Source organism: Oncorhynchus gorbuscha, linkage group LG18, assembly GCF_021184085.1.
Source record: "Oncorhynchus gorbuscha isolate QuinsamMale2020 ecotype Even-year linkage group LG18, OgorEven_v1.0, whole genome shotgun sequence".
Taxonomy (NCBI): domain Eukaryota; kingdom Metazoa; phylum Chordata; class Actinopteri; order Salmoniformes; family Salmonidae; genus Oncorhynchus; species Oncorhynchus gorbuscha.
The window spans coordinates 68,375,677-68,395,944 of NC_060190.1; the positions used below are offsets into that span (position 1 = coordinate 68,375,677).

Consider the following 20,268-nt stretch of genomic DNA (forward strand, 5'->3'; position numbering starts at 1 on the left):
TGGCTGTTAGTTGTTGTGTGATTGGGGTGTAATCAGTGGAGCAGACAGAGTCACAATCACCCTCCACCATGTGGAATGCCCTTATTAGGTTTCTAATAAAGGGAGAGACACTAAACAAACAAACAAAACAAGGACTGTGTTGTTCAAAAGCCATCAGTGTTATGTCACTTGGTGGTCCCTTACAAGGAATGCATGTTTTATTTGCAATACAGTAGTGCTCTGTTTGTTAACCTCCAGCAGCGCTCAGGGATGTTTCCTTTCCCAAGCCCTGACCATCGAGCACCGTGACAGCGGGGGGAGTTGAACTAAGGCCTCGCCTAAAGTTAACCTCTGAAGTGATCAGAACGATCTCTGCTAATGTTTCCCAGGAGACCAGAGGGGAACAACAAAAGCTGCTTAAGAGGGAGCCAGTTGTTTGATTGCTGTGACTACCAATATCCTGTAATCTATTGTCTATACAATTATGAAAGAAATCAATGGCCAACAGGCATGGTATCTCTTAGGCCCAGACATTAGTGTGTATCCTACAGTTTGAAGGTTCACATAGGGCCAATAGAGCAGTACATGTGAGCTGGAAACACAAGGCAAAGGGAGGTGGGGAAAACATTTTAGGGGCACGGCTCTAATCCTCAAACAGCCAATAAGAGGCAGACTGGACTGACCTCATCAGTTAGCACTCTAGTATCTTGGCCGGTCCAGTTGTTTGAACTGGCCACTGAATGAACCAAACTTTGTCAACTTCTTTTCCCATTTACAGACCAGCACTTATTCAGACTCCAAAGTGTTCATTTCCCCAGCACAGGGACACTGCTTGTAGTAGTGGAGGTAGAGGTTCTATTTTATGGAAGAATCTCAGACATCCTAGACTTAGACTTCTGTAGAGGTCTTTTGCTTCTTACACAAAGAAGCCCTGTTCTGAAGTGCCTCATTGAGAGGAGAGCTCCCCATCTCAGCCTGTAGAGCTCATCTGGAACTAGGAGGAGCTGCTGGCAAGGTAAGATGCGACCAACCCACACATCCATATGTACTGTACATGTGGTTCCTCTGCATAAGCTCTGAGATGTCAATTTGCTCTTGGAGAAGCATTCTCATTTGCATGTAAAAATAAATAAAAATGTGTGAAAGGAGATTTTCTTGAAAGGATCTCACTGATATGTTTAATGTGACACATGTCAAGTTATTATGTGAGTGCATATTCTCTTTATAGTTCATGCTTTGTGAAAAAAATAGAATTCTCTTTATTGTTCATGCCCTGAAAAGAAAAAAATTGTATTTTGTTTATTGTTCTGAAAAGCGTTTGACAGAAGTGGTCATGATCATGACGGCTCACCTTGGGATCATGATGGTTTTGAGCAGGATGCTTGAGGCATGTCTGCAATGGAAATCAATGGGGATAGCCTACTACAAAACCCACAATACCTGTACTATCACTCTCATTCCTACCAAGCCTTCAACGTGAATCCCACTGCTGCTATTGTAAGGCTTTAGAAGACAATACTGAAATAACCTAATATTAGTCTAACAACCCAGCTTCTGTCCTGTGCTGTGATCCCCATCCATTTCTGTCAGTCACATATCCATTTAGAGGGCCATGTTAGCTTAGCAGCCAAAGTCCTGGGGCTTCTGAACATTACGTTCGCTCGCCTATCTGAAGCGGCAAGATGTCTGCGAGGGATTTAACCTTGAAGAAGTTAAGACATAGACCTTGTTGTGACACAGCCAATGTTCTATAGTGCCAAGAACGTGCCGCTGGGGCGTTTGAAGCAGCGTGTTCCGTCTCGAGTGGCACGGTCAGGCTGCCCACTTTGGCTGCTTATTATAGACCTTTAGCCAATGTGGGGTCCATTGTTCATCTTGACTCATATTTCATCCTCCATGCAGGCAGCTGTCTGCATATGATAAACCTAGAAACCAGGTTAAAGTGGAGTCTTTAACTCACAGATTACTGGCCACTTACTTTGCAAAGAGTCTTAAATATTATTAACCTTGATGTGTTGATTAGTCATTAATACACATTACTGTATGTCTTGACTTTCTCCTCCATTCATCAATTAAAACAGACAATCACTACTCAGTCTTGTCCGTGTGGGACTCAACGACCTATGGAAGCTCATGCACAGAATGTATGCCAAGCATGTGCCCTGGCTTGTACCCTAGATTGTACCCTGGCTTATGCTCTGTAACCTGGCTTGTACCCTGGATTGTACCCTGTGCCCTGGCAAATATATGTGCTGATTGAAAGACTGTTGAACAAGTAAACAATACTATTTTCAGACAGACATATCTTTGAGCTGACCTTTGTTCCCAGGACAGGAGGTAAAGCCGAAAGCTGTAAGAGGACACCCAGCACATTGTATTCTCAACACCCATTTAACAGGACAGCCCACTCCCGTTAAGTGCACTTTGGATATGTGAAAACTCCTGTGCAATACAGTTTTCAAGTCCCAATTCAATAACATGCTATTTTATTCATGCTTATAACTGCATGATGTGGTTTAGTTCACTCTGTCACTACAGTCCCAAGCCATTATATTTCCTGTATCAGGAGTGGACTGAAACGTTCCATTTCCACTGCATCACAGCAGTATGCTAAGTTATTCTTCACATTCATCTGCATCTCACTTCTATGAAACTGCTCACAATATAGAAAGTTGACTTACCTGCTCTCATTTATCATAGCTGTTCCGGTGAGAAATTGATTTGCACCATGCCATGTTTGTACTGCATACTACATAGTTAAAAGAGCATGCTGAAGTACCCAGAAGTCCTCATCAGATAATGGCTTTAAGTTGATAGGGAACACAGTCTTCTTTTTCCTTTCTCTCTCTACAGAGTACATCCGCTAACAGGGGAAGATTGTAAACCAGCATAAGGATACACATTTGGTCGAATTAGTCTTTCATCTTTGCCTGGAGTGTGAATTACTTTAAGAGATTTCAATGGCAGCCTTCCCTATATTTAGGTGAAATTTGAGGGGAATCTTGGGATACCCATATCCAACATGAATGGATCTGCAATATAAACTGGGTGGTTCGAGCCCTGAAGGCTGATTGGCTGACAGCCGTGATATATCAGATCGTATACCACGGGTATAACAAAACATTTATTTTTACTGCTCTAATTACGTTGGTAGCCAGTTTATAATAGCAATAAGGCACCTCCGGGTTAGCGATATATGGTCAATATAGCACGGCTATGGGCTGTGTCCAGGCTCTCGCGTTGCATCGCGCTTAAGAACAGCCCATAGCCGTGGTATATTTGCCATATACCACACCCCCTCAGGCCTTATTGCTTAAGTATAACACATAGGGACATCCTGAAAATGTTTTGTAAATCAACTGAGAAACACAGAGGCTGTCATACAGAAAGAAGCCTGCTGTACGTCATTGACTCATTATATTACCTTTGCATCAAAGCTCTGTCTGGAGGACTGTATTAGAAGGAAATAATGGGCTTTTGAAAAAGACACCCCACTTTCCTCCAGATCTTCCGTATTTAATCAATGCAATCACATCACCCCAGCTCAACTAGCTTAGCGTCACTACATCTCAAATTCTGGAAAGATACAGTACATGCCGAGGTTCCACTGTGCAATGCAACACACAAACTGCTAATCCTATGCTGTTTCCACTACCACAGAGGGCCATTACTTCCCTTAGATCAAGAGTCCTCTCCACAGAACATGCAGAAACTCTAAATCATTACCCTCTTTATGAGAGCATAGCCCCAAGCTTCCTAGGAAGCTGAATTCAACCTGTATTCATGGTTTGATAAATGTGCACTGTGGATGGGTTCCTCGGTGTAAACAATATAGTAAGCCATTTGACTCTGCAGATGGGCCTGTATTCACAAGCTCAGAAGTGAGGGGGGAGTATAGAGGAGGGCTGGATTTACAGTAAAAAGAAGCTCCAGAAATACCTCCCACACAGTGAATATTGGGCTTTTTAGGATGAATCTTCTTGGCAAATCAAATTGATCCATTTACTTCTGAAACACTGAGGATGAAGTCATGGATTCGGCGTTTCATACCACTGGTAAGAAATAATCATGCAAATGTGCTAAAGGTGAAACTATTTAAGTCAACATTTATCTTATATGATCAAGCCATTGAAGTTAACAGGACATGTGCTTGCATTTCCGCTCTCTCTGATATTTAGTTCTAGCTGCTATAGCATTGTCTTTTAGGACATTACCATGACACACCTGTGATACGTACCAGAGGTAGCTGGGGGAGGAAATGGGAACACCCTGTAAATAAACACAGGCTTATCTTGTGAAAGCAGCATGTGAAATCCTGCTGACATGAACCATACAGCATTGGCTCCAGTCATGCACAGTCAACATACAGTGTAGTATTCAAATCATTTTTCAAAGGAAATTAAATGAATCTGAATAGATAAGATACATTTTGCTTCTCAAATTCTGAAAGGAGGCAAAATGCACTGTATCTGACCTTTAAAAAAATATATGTTTTACCCTGTTTTCTCCCCAATTTCATGGCATCCAATTGGTAGTTACAGTCTTGTCTCATCGCTGCAACTCCCGTACGGGGGACACCTTTACAGTGAGGAAACACCCAGATTTAACTTTATGATTAAATGTTTCTTTTCACATCGTGAAAGATTGTTAACATAGTTCAATTACCCCCCAAAAAACTATATTTGCATAGTGCAGGATGAACAATACAATTTTCAAAAAATTCTCGGTTAACTGAATTCTAGCTTTGAAAGTTTCTGAAAACTTGATTAATCTTTCTCCAACAGGTGCCCATTGCTGTGTAGGTTCCTGCGTGCAGGATCTTGGTGAGCAGAACAGCAGCCATGCCGCCTGCCATGGGAGGACCCCAGGGGTACACCCCTCCAGAGGGGGGCTGGGGCTGGGCAGTAGTGGTGGGAGCCTTCATCTCCATCGGCTTCTCCTATGCCTTTCCCAAGTCCATAACCGTCTTCTTCAAGGAGATTGAGGTCATTTTCGACTGCACCAGCAGCCAGGTGTCATGGATCTCCTCCATCATGCTGGCAGTGATGTATGCCGGAGGTGAGCTGGAGAATAGATTAGGGCTAGCCTGGTAATTACTAGACTGATATTCGTGTACCAAACATTCATGTAAGCTCGCAAGATATGGCGGCTAGCAAGGCTAGAATAGTGCACCCCTACCGGAAATGTGTGAGATGTGTGAAATTTCGGAAACGTCAACTTGGCTTCTTTTAAAAAATATATATATATGATGCAAAAATGAAGCATAATGATAGCTATGATGAAAAATTAGACAATGTCTACCATCATCCTTCTTTAAACAGACACTGTACAGCACTTTTTAACATGCCTGGATCTGGAGGCCTCTATTAGGCATACGTATTCACAGTGTACCTTTCATTGAGAATGCATACACTCTTTATTTTGCACAGTGGATCGTTCATGCACGTCCTATTCTTCAAGTACAAACAGCTCCTGTAGTTTCCCACCCATTGACTGTGTGGAGTAAGGTCACTGGGCACCAGATCAAGATGAAGTGTCTTGTCCAAAAGGAGACAGCGATGCCTGAATCAAACCACTGTCATTGAAATGATACAAATGGGTCTCTAGAATGCTTTTACTCTTCCATCCATTGAAGCATAGTTATTAACAGTGCAACAGTATCTGTCTCTACAGTCCGTGGATGGGGTTCCTCTCTTCCTCATTGTACTTGTTAATGCTCTGATCAGATGAATGTTGTCCCAGGTGTCTTCTGAGGCTGAGGAGATTGAATGATTTACATGAGAGTGGCAGGTGAGGCAGACTGTGTCAGCTGGTCTAGCTTCCTGTACTGACTGGGTTGAATCAAACGCTAGGTGTCAGACAGGTCTTCCCAGTGGAGAGTTGATACGCCTCTTTTCATCTGCATGACTTTCAACACGAACAGACAGAACAGTAATCAGAGGGACTCTTGTACTCAATACTCGTAGTCCCACAAGAAGAGGTCTGAGGCTGGATTTTTTTTAAAGCACTGTCAAATAGTGAACAGGCTCGTTTTCTCTCAAGAAGGTGGAGATAAACTGAATAATCATATCCCCGGGGTATGATGCTATTTTAGAAAATGTCCTCTTTTTTCCATATTGATGTTGTCCTGTATACATTGTTATTAGCTGCACACTTCTACAGCATTTTCAGTTAGCTTAGTAGTAGTGCCTATTTACAATAACATGTGGAAGAAAAACTACTGAAGGAGTAATTACCAAACCACTGAACTCTTGAAAGGATTAGTGCTGATATGTTCCAAGTGTAGTACCACATATTGTATACGGTACAGTAGGTCAAGCTTCAGCAATAGCAGCACTTTATGAAGAACTCTTTAACGATTTCTGAACCATTTGCCTATTTCAGTATAGAGGGGACCAGCACCATGTGTACATATGGTCCACTCAGAGAGATAAGCATCCATTTCCCTACTCGAGTACAAAGCTTCCCCCCACCAGACCAGTGAATGAATGCTATTTACTGTTCAGCAGCCCATTCCCTCAAAAGGTAGCACTTAGCTCAGGCGCACATTCAGGACCTGCATGGGCGAAAGCCAGGTCATTGGTTCATGCAGTATCTTTGTCTCAGATGGTTCCCAGTTCTCCCACTCTGAATGTTGCCTGTTAGTTGGGCTGTGGACACATGAATGCCTGGCTGTCTGCGCATGATGAGGAGCACATGACTGTGTGGGGGCTGACCTCTGACCTTTCTACTGGACCGGAACACACAGGCCCTGTCAGACTCAGACCCTAATGACGTCTATGACCCAATACTGGCAGGCCTTAAAACGGGGGTTTACAGCCAACAGTGCACGGCACACAATGTGTTCTTCTAGATTGTAGTTAAAGTAATCGATGAGTAATTGAATCAAATGGCTTTAGAAAGCAATTCTTTACATTAACAGCTGTCTCAAAGTAAACAACAGGAACCTGGCCTAGACCCCCAAAGAACAAGCAGCCGTACAGGGGCGATCCATGCTTAATTTTGCATGTACGCTTACTGGTGCTACAGAAAATGGGTTGTGTTTCTTGGCTTATTCAAGAAACACAGTTGCCATACAGATTTATTGTAGAGTGTTCATGTGTCATCCATGAACGCTACAAAAAAATAATGTTACGGAAAATGTATACATTGACTAAATAATGGGGCATAATCCTCTTGTCTTGACCTCTCTTTAATTTCTTTCCTATCCTTCTCATAATGTCTTATATCGTCAGGGTTGGTCTTAGGCTGCCTCCTCAGACTTTTCACCCCCTCACCAGCTCATCTTCAGAGAGAGAGGGGACAGGCTCTTTGTTGGTGTTTAGCCTCGCCTGTATTAGAATGTAAAAAGCCTTTGTCGTGTTCCGAGCTGGCAAATGAGTCTGGACAACCTCTAAACAAAAACTGTCACATTCCATTTAGGTTCCTTCAGTGGTGCCGGGATTTGGCAGGGAGGCTGAAGCGTCTTCCACATGGATCTTCGCTCCCAGTTAGGCCTTGTTGGTATAGGCCAGACAGATGGTGGGCATGCAGCCAGCAGAACTCTGCATGCCATCTAATCATATACGTTTTCAAGTTGTAGCGAGCTAGAGGTTGTTAGGCTCATTTTATGGCCCATAGTTACCTTAAATTTGTGTTGCCAAACTCTGAGATTTAGCCAAACCTAAATGGAATGAATATGTTTCAGTCTAAGACTATAACAAAGTGGAGCTATTGTGAATGTAGCCTCCAAAGCTTCCAGTAGGGAAGGTGATAGGGTATGTAGAAGTAGAACATTGACTAGAAAAACTATGAGTAGGCTATGTTTACCAAGTCATATCAGTAGACAAACTGTCTATTTCAACAGCAGTAGGAGTTTGAGTGGGACAAAGGTAGTTTCCCTCTCAATGTGAAGCTCTCATCTTTCAAAATGAAGGGATATTATTTACTATTACATGGGAACTATGGTAGATTACCCATAGGAAATGAGTGACTACGTGTAACCTGCTCTACTGTGGAGTACTTTAAATGTATTTTTTCTATACCCAACCTCTCTAGCACAAACACACATAAAATCCTGCACAGGATTTTACAGTAGCCTAGTTAGAATTGCTCTTTAGCGATAGAGCCCTCTTCTTTTGTCATTCTCCGCACATACGTTAGGAATACACAAACTGTAGCCACACCTCACAATATCTTGTTTCATCGCGATTGTCTTGTTTTCTGTGCGATTGCATTGCCAACAGTGGCTAGACCAGAGAAATTGCTGCAGTGCAGCAGTGAGACAAATCATTGCAGAAGTTGTGTGGAAGCTCTGGCTGCACCAGCGTTTCTCAGAGTTGGGGCTTTAGGGGCCTCTAGTGGTGAAATATAAAATTTCTCTAAAATAGACTTCTTACGGTAGTCTAATTCGCATTTTCACCTATTAAAGATTTAAAATCACGTTAATCAAGGAAATAAATTCAAGATGCGAATTTACAATCCTCTAAAGTTTTTCAAATTAAATTTAGATAGTCATTATGGTATAGTCAGTTATGCTTGAGCATATTTGCCTAAAGTGAATTTTCCCAACATATGAATCATCATTTGATTTGTATTTGTCACCTTTCAGGTCCTATCAGCAGTATCCTGGTTAATAAGTATGGGAGTCGTCCCGTCATGATGTGTGGAGGATTCCTGTCCGGCTGTGGACTGATTGCTGCCTCCTTCTGCAACTCAGTGGAAGGACTTTACTTCTGTGTGGGAGTGGTCGGAGGTAGGCCTCTTTCCTGGATAGTGCTATCTGGGATCTGGGGACGTCCCTAGCTTAAACCTTAACCCCTACCTTAACCCTTACCTTAACCATTTTACATTTCAACTTCAATGGAGAGTAGGGACATCCCAAGGAACCCGAATAGCAAGGATATGTTCATTAGTTTACTGTTCATTATTTTCTGTTGTTGAAGAAATGTATTGCCCTCTGGGGCCCGCTTCAGGAACTCTATTATCACTTTCTATTATCCTGAATTTCCTTTCTGTCTGGTTTCATGTGTTATGTATAATGAATAACTATGCAGTCTGATATTGGACTGAATGAATGTATTTAATATATTTCAACAGGTTTGGGACTGGCATTCAATCTGAACCCAGCCCTTACTATGATTGGGAAGTACTTCTACCATAAGCGGCCCATCGCCAATGGAATCGCCATGGCAGGCAGCCCAGTGTTCCTATCCACCCTGGCCCCTCTCAACAGCTGGTTCTTTGACCAGTTTGGTTGGAGGGGCAGCTTCCTGATACTGGGAGGCCTGCTGTTCAACTGCTGCGTCGCTGGTTCTCTCATGAGACCCATCGGACCAAAACCACAGCCTGCAGTTAAAAGTGAAGATGCTGCCAAGGAGAGTACGACGTGTGGGCAGAAGTGTAACAGTTTTATCGACCTCTCGCTGTTCAAACACCGGGGCTTCGTGCTCTACCTCATGGGTAACGTCATCATGTTCTTTGGTCTCTTCTCCCCACTAGTGTTCCTTAGTAACTTTGCCAAGAGCAGGGACATCCCCAAAGAGAAGGCAGCCTTCCTGCTGTCTGTTCTGGCCTTTGTGGACATGGTGGCCCGGCCATCCATGGGCATTGTGGCCAATACAAAGTGGATACGACCCAGGGTGCAGTACTTCTTTGCCTGCTCTGTGCTGTTGAACGGTGTGTGCCACGTCCTGGCGCCCATCTCCGTGGACTACACAGGCTTCGTTATCTATGCCATCTTCTTTGGCTTTGCCTTTGGCTGGCTGAGTGCAGTGCTGTTTGAGACTCTCATGGACCTGGTGGGAACGCAGCGCTTCTCCAGTGCAGTGGGACTGGTCACCATTGTGGAGTGTGGGCCTGTCTTGTTAGGTCCCCCTATGTTAGGTGAGTGCACACATGTATTTGTAGCTTACTTAAGCTCCTTGTTTCTATTTTAAAGAAGTTCAATCATTTAACTGGTTTATTTTTTTATGAAAATCAAAGACTTAACTTATGATACAAGTTAGAATTAATATTTTGTTCGGTCACAGGGAAATTCAAAGACATCTACAATGACTACCAATACACCTACCAGAGCTGTGGGGTGATCCTTATCATTGCCAGTGTGTTCCTGTTCGTGGGGATGGGTACCAACTACCGGTTGTTGGACAAAGAGAAAAAGGAGGAGGAAAGGAGAGCTAAACTGGAGGGAAAAGAAGAAGAGACCAACAAGGACAATGCTTCCAAAGAAGCCACCAATGACAGGGTGAGAGCAGTTGACGAGACAAAAACGGCAGAAGACATAATCTAACTTTCCTTGACATCAAATTCACGCATTCACATGGTACCTCAATACAGTCAATGAGATAATGTAGACATCAAATTCATTTAGTTTAAGTCTTTGGCAGATAGCAATGTTCATGTAAACATATTTCTTCACCAGTTCCACTTCTGTCATTGAATAATGTATTATCAGGATAATATGACTGTGTCAAGATACATGTATGTATGCAACTTTTTACTGAAATGTACAACTGCCCTACCAAAAAATACTATATTTTACTGGAGTCCAAATAGTAAATTTTCTGCATAAGTGTTGTGATATATTTTAGAATATTATTATATACAGGTAATTCCTATGTGTATAGTGTATTTGGAATTTCAGAAGTCCACCTCAAATAACTACAATGTACAGTATTATTCTGTGAAAGCACTAGTGCTTTTAGAAGGTTTAATGAATCACTGTAACATTTTGTTCACACTGTCATGATGATTGGTAGGTTTCTTTAATCTCCGAAAGCATTGTTACATGAATAATCAGGCATAGTCTCTTGATATTCACAGTTCTTCAATTCATCTTCAAAACAATTATATTCCCGTGTTGACTGCACAGCTAAAAAGCTAGAGAGACCGATAACAACACCAAAGATAATCCAGTTTGAAGACCTGCAGAAACTGCTTCTGCAATATGATTCCCCGATCACACTTTTGGAGTTGTCACTATTTACAAAAATTGGCTATATCCAGGGGCGCAACTTTGATTTTAGAAGTGGGGGGGGGGGGGACATAACTATAGTTAGTTTTTTAATCCAATTTTGAAACACTCCAAACAGCCTACTCCAAACAGCCTACCCTTCCACATGGTCCTAAACCACACCGTTGCCTCATTTTGTAATCATATTCAAATGATAAAATTAGGGAGGGACAAAAATGCAATTTCTAAATGTGGGGGGGGACATGTCCCCCCCGTCCCCAGTGAAAGTTGCGGCCCTGGCTATATCGTTAAAATTATGTAAACAAAAATGGGCTTTTTGGTATTCATTTAAGTTTAGGCATAAGATTAGCATTTTGGTTAAGGTTTGGGTTAAGGTTAGGTTTATAATCAGATTTAAAAAATAGGAATTGCAGAAAAAGGCTGGGTTTAGCCATATGTATCACTATATGCCTCTGGTAACTAGTGATGACCACATTTTTAGCTAGCTAAACTCATGAGTAGAAACACATCATCGGGTCTAACGGTTGTCTTGCGCCAAAATGGGAATGTGTAGGCCCTAAAATCAATGGCACTAATTCAATATAAATGATTTCCGCGATTTCCGAGCTTCCAGTTGTTTTGAATGCAGTATCTGTGACAACACCAAAGACAATACAACACTCTTGAACTATGAAGAGTGCAATTGGGGGCGTTCCTGCATGTGGGCATTTCTGCATCTGTAGGAACCCCTCTTTATGTGTAAATTTGTCTCTTTTTTTGCTAGGACTCTGGTCCGCAGGCAGGAGGCGGGGGCACTCCAGTACAGTATGTGTTAGTTATGCATGCCGAAGAGGCAGGGGGACAATGGCAACTAGTTAGCTAGTAATGTTAGACAGTGTCCTTCGCCCCAAGCCTGTTGGGCATTCATTTCCCGCTGTTCTGTTAACAAGATCAAGGGCAGTTGTTCGGCAGGCATTTAGGACCCTGGGTAATAGCTAGCCAGTTAGTAGGCTAGGACTCTGGTACACAGTAGGTGGGATAGGTAGCTAGCTAGCACACCGGTACACAGTGTACTTTCCCCTGCATGTCGGGCACTTTTGTCCGAAGTACTGATAACGACAGCAAGGGCAGGTTTTCGGCAGGTGTTTAGGACAATGGGTGCTAACTAGTTAGCTAGCTAGGATTCCAGCAGGTGTTCGGCATGCCGGAGCAAAACACACCGTGTGATAGCTAGCTAGTTAGCTAGGACTCCGGTACACAGCAGCAGAAGAAAGGTTGCTAGTTAACGATAGCTAGGACACAGGTAGACAGTGTACTTCGCCCATGCCTGTCATGCACTAGTGTCCCGCAGTTTTGGTAATAATGGCGAGGGCAGGTGGGAATGAAGGACACTGTGTGCTAGCTTGTTAGCTTACTAGCTAGGACGCCGGAACACAGCTAGCGGGGACGACTCCTGCAGATAGCTGTCGGGTGCGGTTCCTGCGGATGATTGGAATATCCAGCTACTACATTTCTTGCCTTAACCCATTAGCTATTTATCTCCATTAGGTGGCAGTATTTACTCTTACGTTAATGACTCTTGAGCTCCTGAAAGTTTATCCTCATCCCGGAGGAAATTGTTTGCACGTTATATTGGAAAATGACACTGTATATCACTGTTACTGATTGATTTAATTTTAAGTAACTTTAAAAATATTCCAGACACAACTACCTTGAGGTTGCACTAATGTCGCCTACTTGATGAGACTAAAGTCATAATTGTGAATGCAGAAATCAAGGGTTTGATCCAATGAAAGTTGATAGGCATTGATTGTCATGTGATGGTACCCTGATCCATGAGGGAACAGACAATCTTTGGTCATTTTCATAATTTTCATATGTCCAAGGGCACTTGGAGGGTCTTGAAGGGATCCAGCTTTTTGTCAGAATTGACTTTTCATATCAGGTCTCGGAGAAATTACGCAGCAGGTTAGGAGAATTAGGTGAAGATTAGGAAAAGGGTTAGGGTTATCTAAAATGCGCAAAAGAAGTGTCTACTTTTAACGTACATTTTCAAAAGCTGGGTCCAATCTAGACATTACCGACTTGAAGGGAGGCACTTTGACGTCAACACACGAAGACACTTTTAGTCATGTGTGTCATACATGGATGATGACCATGATGTGAATAGTTTTGTGAAATTTCAATGAATGTATTTTTTTCTTTCCACAAAAAATAAAACTGAAATGGGATGTTGTGTTCATTAAGAGTTATTTACTTTGGCCTAAGTATAAAATAAAATATCCCCACAGCTATTGGACTGTTTGAATTAATTGGCTAACCTAGATTACAATGTTTCGATGTTTCCATTGATTAGTGTAATGCAGAGCAATATATTAAGAAAATATAAATGTATGACTGGTATAATGTACATTTATTTCACATATGTAGTCTATCTATTTGATACATTCTGCACACATTCACTTCAACAACTAAAACATCTGCCATTTGAACAAAACAAACATTGGCTGTCTTCACTTCCAGGTAGGGATCTACTAGCTAACATTTGCTCATATTTCATAATTAGATATTAATTATTTAGCTTGCTAGCTAAGTATGTTATTGCAAAATATTTTGTTTTTCTGTAAATGTGTCCAGTCTCTAGCTAAGTTAGCTAGCTAGCTAACTTTTTGCTGGCTAGCTGTTGTTGTGCCACAAACACACTTGCTCACTAACATTATCTACAAAAAAACCTTGCTTGCTAGTTTACTAACTGTCAATAAAGTGCTATTGTCAATTAATATTCATGTTACCAATTCGTTGTCAGGATGGAGAGAGAGAGAGGATTCAACTTCAAGCTGTTGGTTCCTCCTACAGAGTCAAACCCACTCCCAGGCACAGTATGTTCAGCTGTTGGAAAGCTGCTCTAGGAGCCGCTCCTACCACTGTCCTTCCTACCACTCCCTAAAGTGCTAAAAACCGCTCCACACTCACAAATTCCAACACCCATCTATTTTTGTAACTACCTGGACCTACCAATTGGTTTTAAAGTATTGAAACCAAACCATATGGATTTCAATGAAAAATATTTGAATAAACATGAAATGGTGAATGTTTTTTTACTAGGCAAGTCAGTTAAGAACAAAATCTTATTTTCAATGACGGCCTAGGAACAGTGGATTAACTGCCGGTTCAGGGGCAGAACGACAGATTTGTACCTTGTAAGCTCGGCGATTCGAACTTGCAACCTTTCGGTTACTAGTTCAACGCTCTAACCACTAGGCTGCACGTCCTACAAAACAGCACATAAACACTCTAAATAGGTCAGGAGCCAGACAGGGAGCATGAGAAGGTACGAAAATGAATTATTTAGGCTATATTATTTGTATTATTTCAAGGCTTTAGCTTACAAAGAAATACCTTGTGCGGCATTTCCTAGTGTGACACTAGGCTGGCAGGGATATAAAGCATTCAGCATTTTAACAACATTTCATTGCATTAAATAATTATAGTCTATATATACATTGTGCATATAGGCTGTGACTTACTTAGAATTAAGCACAAATTAAACCAAAAAATTACTTATTACTGCCTTTGAATTCATTTTTAGAAAACACGAGTTTGGACAGTCTGGGGCTTAATACTCATGCGATCGTGCCTGGAGAGCCCACAAGCAGCGGAGAATGTCCTCTCCACACTTGCAGACACTGGGGATTCTAAACACCCTTTGGCTACTCTTGCCAAGCTGGGCAGAGATTCAATTGTGTTTTTAATTTATCTATAGGTAAGCCTAAGGTTTTTAGGCAAAATAACCCAATCAAAACGGAAAACCCATTGAACGTGGGTATATGCCAGGCCACTTAGGCCAAAATCAATTATGGTTTATTGTATAGATACTCGTATGACAATTAACGAAAAGTTCAAGAGATCAGATGTTTAGTTGATATACACTAAGCTACAATAACACACTTAGTTATCGACCCACCTTGTTCCTTTCTTTTAGCATGTGCACGTAGTCAGTACACCATCATACTTTTGGGATACGTGTCTTTTCAGATTCCACAATGATTCTTTAGTTGTTTCATGGAGCCAGCGTGTAACAACTGCCATATCTCGCGGGTGGCATCCGATCTGTAAAATAACAGTTTAGCACCATACCAGCAGGTGGTATCCAAGCTTTACACATAACAGTGGCCACTACATCACCGCACTCCCTCTCTTGCTCTTCCTCCTCATCTGTGTAAGTCACCTTGATTTTGCACCTGTGTGTTTTATCAGTTTCTTATGATATTCAACGGATATTCGTGCTTTCAAACATCAATAGCTTCCAAGATGTTGGAAAAATTGCGCACAACCACGCACAGTTCTTATTTTCAAGATTTGGACATTAATTTGCTTTCCATCGATAATAAACACGTAGAAATGTGAGCAGCATTATGTATTCCTAGTTGAATTTGTTACGGAGCATAAAAAAGTACACATTTTTTTTTTATTCGAATTTCAATAGCTCCTTGGTCATGTGACCTACTGACCTCAAACAAGGTTCAGAATGTACACTTAGTGGGCCTACACATTGCACACCATTTAGTTTGTCCATTTTCATCTCACACATTTTTTCAAAAGTTCTAACTTCAATAGCTCTTTGGTCATGTGACCTACTGGACTCAAACATGGTGCAGAATGTCCACCGACTACCCTTCTATATTGCACACCCTTTAGCTTGTCAATTTTCATCTCACATGATTTTACATTAATTTTGTCATCTTTAGAATTCCAATAGCTCCTTGGTCATGTGACCTACGGACCTCAAACTACTTTCAGGATCAAAAACAGACCGGGTAATGCGACCAATTCCAGAGAAGCTGGCTGGAGCCCCAGGGAGAGTTCTCTTTTCTCTGTGAAGGGCAGTGTGCCCTGGAATGGGTTCACCCCGAGAGAGGGACCCAAGCCCTGGAAAGCGTTGTGGTTCCGGCGGTGTACTGTGAGCTCTCGCTGGCCCTTGAAAATCCGGGGGCCATACACATATCCGCAGCAGGTCTCCAAAGTGAACAGCCTCTGGCATTTTATAACAATGTTGGTAAGGGAAGTTGGCAAGTCAGATATGTAACTTTAGAAAAATAATTGGCTGTAAGGACTGGGTTGGTCGGTCGGGCTGGGGTGTGAAGCAGGGCTGGGATCAAGCCGCGGCTGGGCGAGCAGTCGTTCCTTCGCCCTCCTCTTGCAACCTTTGGAAGTTCGCTGTGCGGCCCATCTCGCGGTGTGTGGTGTAGCAAGGGGCAGCATGCGGGGGTTTGTAGGGGTGGTGACTGTCGGCGGGCCGAAGGCGGACCGATGGGTGGTTGGGGTATTGGAGATGGCATGTACCTTACCATTAGCTGACACAACCAGGCCTCAGGCTTGCCTGAGTGTGGGACACCACACATTGTAGGTGGGTAGGTATCCTCTACGCTCACTAAACTCGTGGCGGAGAGACTAAGTGATAGGGCATTGTATAGGTCTGGCGCATGCCCTACAAAGTGGGGAGAGGTATCTCCAGCTTGTCTGGAGCGGGAGGCCTACATCTGATGTGGGTATCACCATCCACGCCCACTGATTTTCTGCAGAGCCATAAAACGGACGGAAGAAGCATAGATTCTCACTGGGCATGGATCACTGAATGTCAACTTGATGAAATTCCAAGGAGCATACCCACCTGTAGTAATCCTGCTCAGTAGGAGAGGAACCGCAGGTACAGACATTTGGTGTATGTGCTTGGCTGAGGAGCCAATGCGAAGCTACCATCTGTGAGACTATGACTGAACATCTCTTAAGTCAGAATCCCCCCTAAACGTAATGATACCATAGCGCAGCAGAACTTCGGGTGGCCCGGAATAGCCTGCCTCTTTTGGCAGGTGAGTAGAGCCGTTCGTGAGGGGGTTGGGGTGCAGCCGGATGAGTTGCCACCCTTCTCCTGATACGTACCGCATGTTTGTGGGGAACCTGGTGCTAAATCACTAGATGACCTGATTCTGGGTCAGGGTTTCGTGCGTAGCAGAGCAGCTCACTCGCTGCGATCTATTGAAAGTCAGCCCTCGATCCAAGCTTTTTGGGAAAGAAGGTGTCTTCTTCGATAATCCTCCTTCTTTACTTACGGGTTACCAGGTCCATGCAGAAGGGCCAGGGGCCAGATGCCAAACACAGAGTGTGAGAGAGCCCAGGCATGTGGGTAGAAGACGTAAGACATTGACATTGGGCTCTGGATAGCTGGGGGACTATGTGATGGTTGCCCATTCGCTATACTCTAAGGCCAAAGGAGAGGGCTGTTGACGGGGTAGGGGGAGTAGGTGTGGAGGCCTGGAGGTCTGTAGTTCCAGGGAGTAAGCTATACATACTCAGGCTCAGAGAGAGGGCAGGCAGGTGGGCAGGGAGTGTAAGCCTAGAGGCCAGGAGTCAGAGGTCACCAGGTCAATTGGGGCCTGCCTGGAGGTCAGGAATGCCCCAGGGAGAAGGCCAATGTGAATTGGTGTGTGAGTAACACTGTCCTTCAGGGGGGCATAGCATGAGAAAATGGACAGACAAAAGGAGGTGCAATTTGTAGGCCCACTTAGGTGTACATTTTGAACTTGCTTGAAGTCAGTAGGTCACATGACCAAAGAGCTATTGGTATTCTAAAGTTTAAAAAATGTATGTAAAATCTCATGAGATGCAAATGGACAAACAAAAGGCTGTGCAATGTGTAGGCCCGCTGAGTGTACATTATGAACCTTGTTTGAGGTGTGTGGGTCACATGACCAAGGTGCTATTGAATTTCAAAAATGTAAATCAATCATTGAAAATAGTGCTAGATGTAATCCAACAACAACAAAAAAAGTGTGTGCAATGTGTGTCTATGTCATTGGATTAGCTAGAACCGGTTTTGAAAGATTTAGGAGAAATAGTTAAAGAGCTATTGACATTTGAAAAAGTAGATTTGTCACTATGTTGACGGTCCCTAACTGCTGTTGTTGGACTTAAGGAAAACTACAGGCGAATAACCATTGAATATCCAACCTGAATCTGTCTTTACCTCGTCTAAAGCAAGGGGCTATTAGCAGCACACAAGTTGACTACAATGAGCATGCCCTGATCTTGTGAAGTGAGTGCTACTGGAGTGCAACTGGAGCGAAATTGGAGCAGGCAAGAAAGCCGATGCTCCAGCCTTTGGCTCCACACTCCAGTCAAATTAGGGCATGCTCAGCTCCAGCTCTGCTCACATACTCTGTTCACCAGACAGGTTTCTACCTTCAACCCACGTGAAATAGTGGAGGATAGTGGATGTGTCATGCACACTTTGCAGGAGGTAGTATATGTTTTGTTTTAAATAAAATGGTTTGGTATTTTCTCAATATGAATGACCTCGCATCAATGTGCTACTTCATTTCTTACAGGCTGAGTACAGTGCTCACGTCGCGTGCGCGAGCATTGCAAAATAAATGCAGAAATCTATGTTATTCAAGCATCTGCATTTCCAAAAGCTAAAATATAATTCAGTTCTATTTATGACGCAGATCGCGCTGCAAGTCCTGCCTCTCCCATCTCCCATTGGTTTATAGAAGCAGGTACCCACATGCCACCCACGTAGGTGACTGAAAGAAGAAAGAAGTCAGTGGCGGGAATGCACCCAATCTATGAAAGTTGCTAAGAGAAGAAAAAGCCTGGAAGGAGGAGAGATTACTAGAAACGATTCGGTTGACCATTTTATGTGTGGATTAATTGGTGGAGTAGAGGAACTTGTACATTTCAGGTAAAATAACAACTCAATGTTTATATCCCAGGACAAATTAGCTAGCAGCAAGCTAACTAGCTAAATTGCCATAAATGTTTAATGCTTTTCGACCTGACCTCAAATTAATATATTTGGTTCAGAGTTTGTTTTGATATTTTAACCTGCGCGTCGTGATCGTGTTTGGTGTGGGTGGACAAAATACATTGATGCACGATGGCGCACAATGGCGCACACGCGCAGCCGGTTTGGGTTCCGTGTTAGTGTTATAATAAATGTTTAGACAAAGAGTTTTCCCTCTACAAATATGAAACCCACCAGATCAGGTATTTTATCATATGGAACATTAATTGCAGAATGGTGACATTTTTTTAAGAATGTAGTGCTGTTTTTTCAGACCCAGATACTACATTGATAGTGATTTTCAGTCAAGGAATTAGGTTTAGGCTAAACCGGCTCCTAGAATTTTGGGCAAAGTTGATTTATCCAAAGGCATGAGTTGCACATGCATCTCGAGGTAGAATACTTTCCTAATATATTTTCTCTCAAAAGATGCATTCAAGATGAAAGTTGTGCCACCAATCAAAAATAAAGAAGTGAGTAAACTTAGTTTGGTGTGTCACAGATAAAAACAATACTATGTAATGTGACATGGAGCTGGTGGGTCGTAGAGGAATACAACTGCTATAGAGATCAGATGTTTCCTGGATTCCCTTAAGTTGTCATGTACATTCACCTGTATTTGTTACACTTAGTGAGTATCAGTCAGAAGAGGGGTGTGATGTCCAATTGGGTCTTTAGAAAACTACTGGGCATGTTCCAAACCTTCTTTAAACCACAATGGTCACGTCAACTTTGGCATGCCACAATATAGGCCTAGATACAGTGGTGTAAAAATACTTTAAAGTACTACTTAAATAAAATAAATTGGCATCTGTACTTTGCTTTACTATTTATATTTTTGACTACTTTTACTTCACTACATTCCTAAAGAACATTATGTACTTTTTACTCCATTCATTTCCCTGTCACTCAAAAGTACTAGTTACATTTTGAATGCTTAACAGGACAGAAAATGGTCCAATTCACATACTTCTCAAGAGAACATCCCTGGTCATCCCTACTGATCTGGCAGAATCACTAAACATGTGCTTTGTTTTCAAATTATGTCTGAGTGTTGGAGTGTGACCCTGGCTATCCGTCAATAAATACAAATACAATTGTAAAGTCTAGTTTGCTTTATATAAGGACTTTATAATAATTTGTACTTTTACTTTTGATACTTAAGTATATTTTAGCAACTACATTTAATTTTGATATTTAAAACCAAATACTTTTAGAGTTTTACTCAAGTATTTTATTGGGTGACTCACTTTCACTTTACTTTTACTCAGGTATGAGTTTTAGTACTTTTCCCACCACTACCTAGATACAGTAGATACCACACTTTACAACTCATCAGTGAGCCAATATTAGTTGAGTATGAGCAAATCAGTCTTTATTTCAATTTATCTCAATTCTTAGTTTTAAATAACAGGCTATATGGTTAAGGTCTAGGCCTTTATTGAAATGACAGAGTGAAAATGCTACAGTCCTATAATCCTTTTTTGGGATAGGGGGCAGCGTTTTCACTTTT

General features: G+C 42.3%; 1 protein-coding gene across 1 annotated transcript; it reads left to right on the forward strand.

Annotated features, from left to right (window-relative positions):
- Positions 1-682: 682 nt before the first annotated feature.
- LOC124003506 (monocarboxylate transporter 1-like) lies at positions 683-13,206 on the forward strand. The gene is made up of 5 exons (XM_046311801.1): positions 683-994; positions 4,764-5,037; positions 8,570-8,713; positions 9,058-9,843; positions 9,990-13,206. The coding sequence occupies exons 2-5, from the start codon at positions 4,821-4,823 to the stop codon at positions 10,247-10,249; spliced, it is 1,407 nt and encodes a 468-aa protein (XP_046167757.1). The 5' UTR covers positions 683-994; positions 4,764-4,820; the 3' UTR covers positions 10,250-13,206.
- The last annotated feature ends 7,062 nt before the right edge of the window (positions 13,207-20,268 follow it).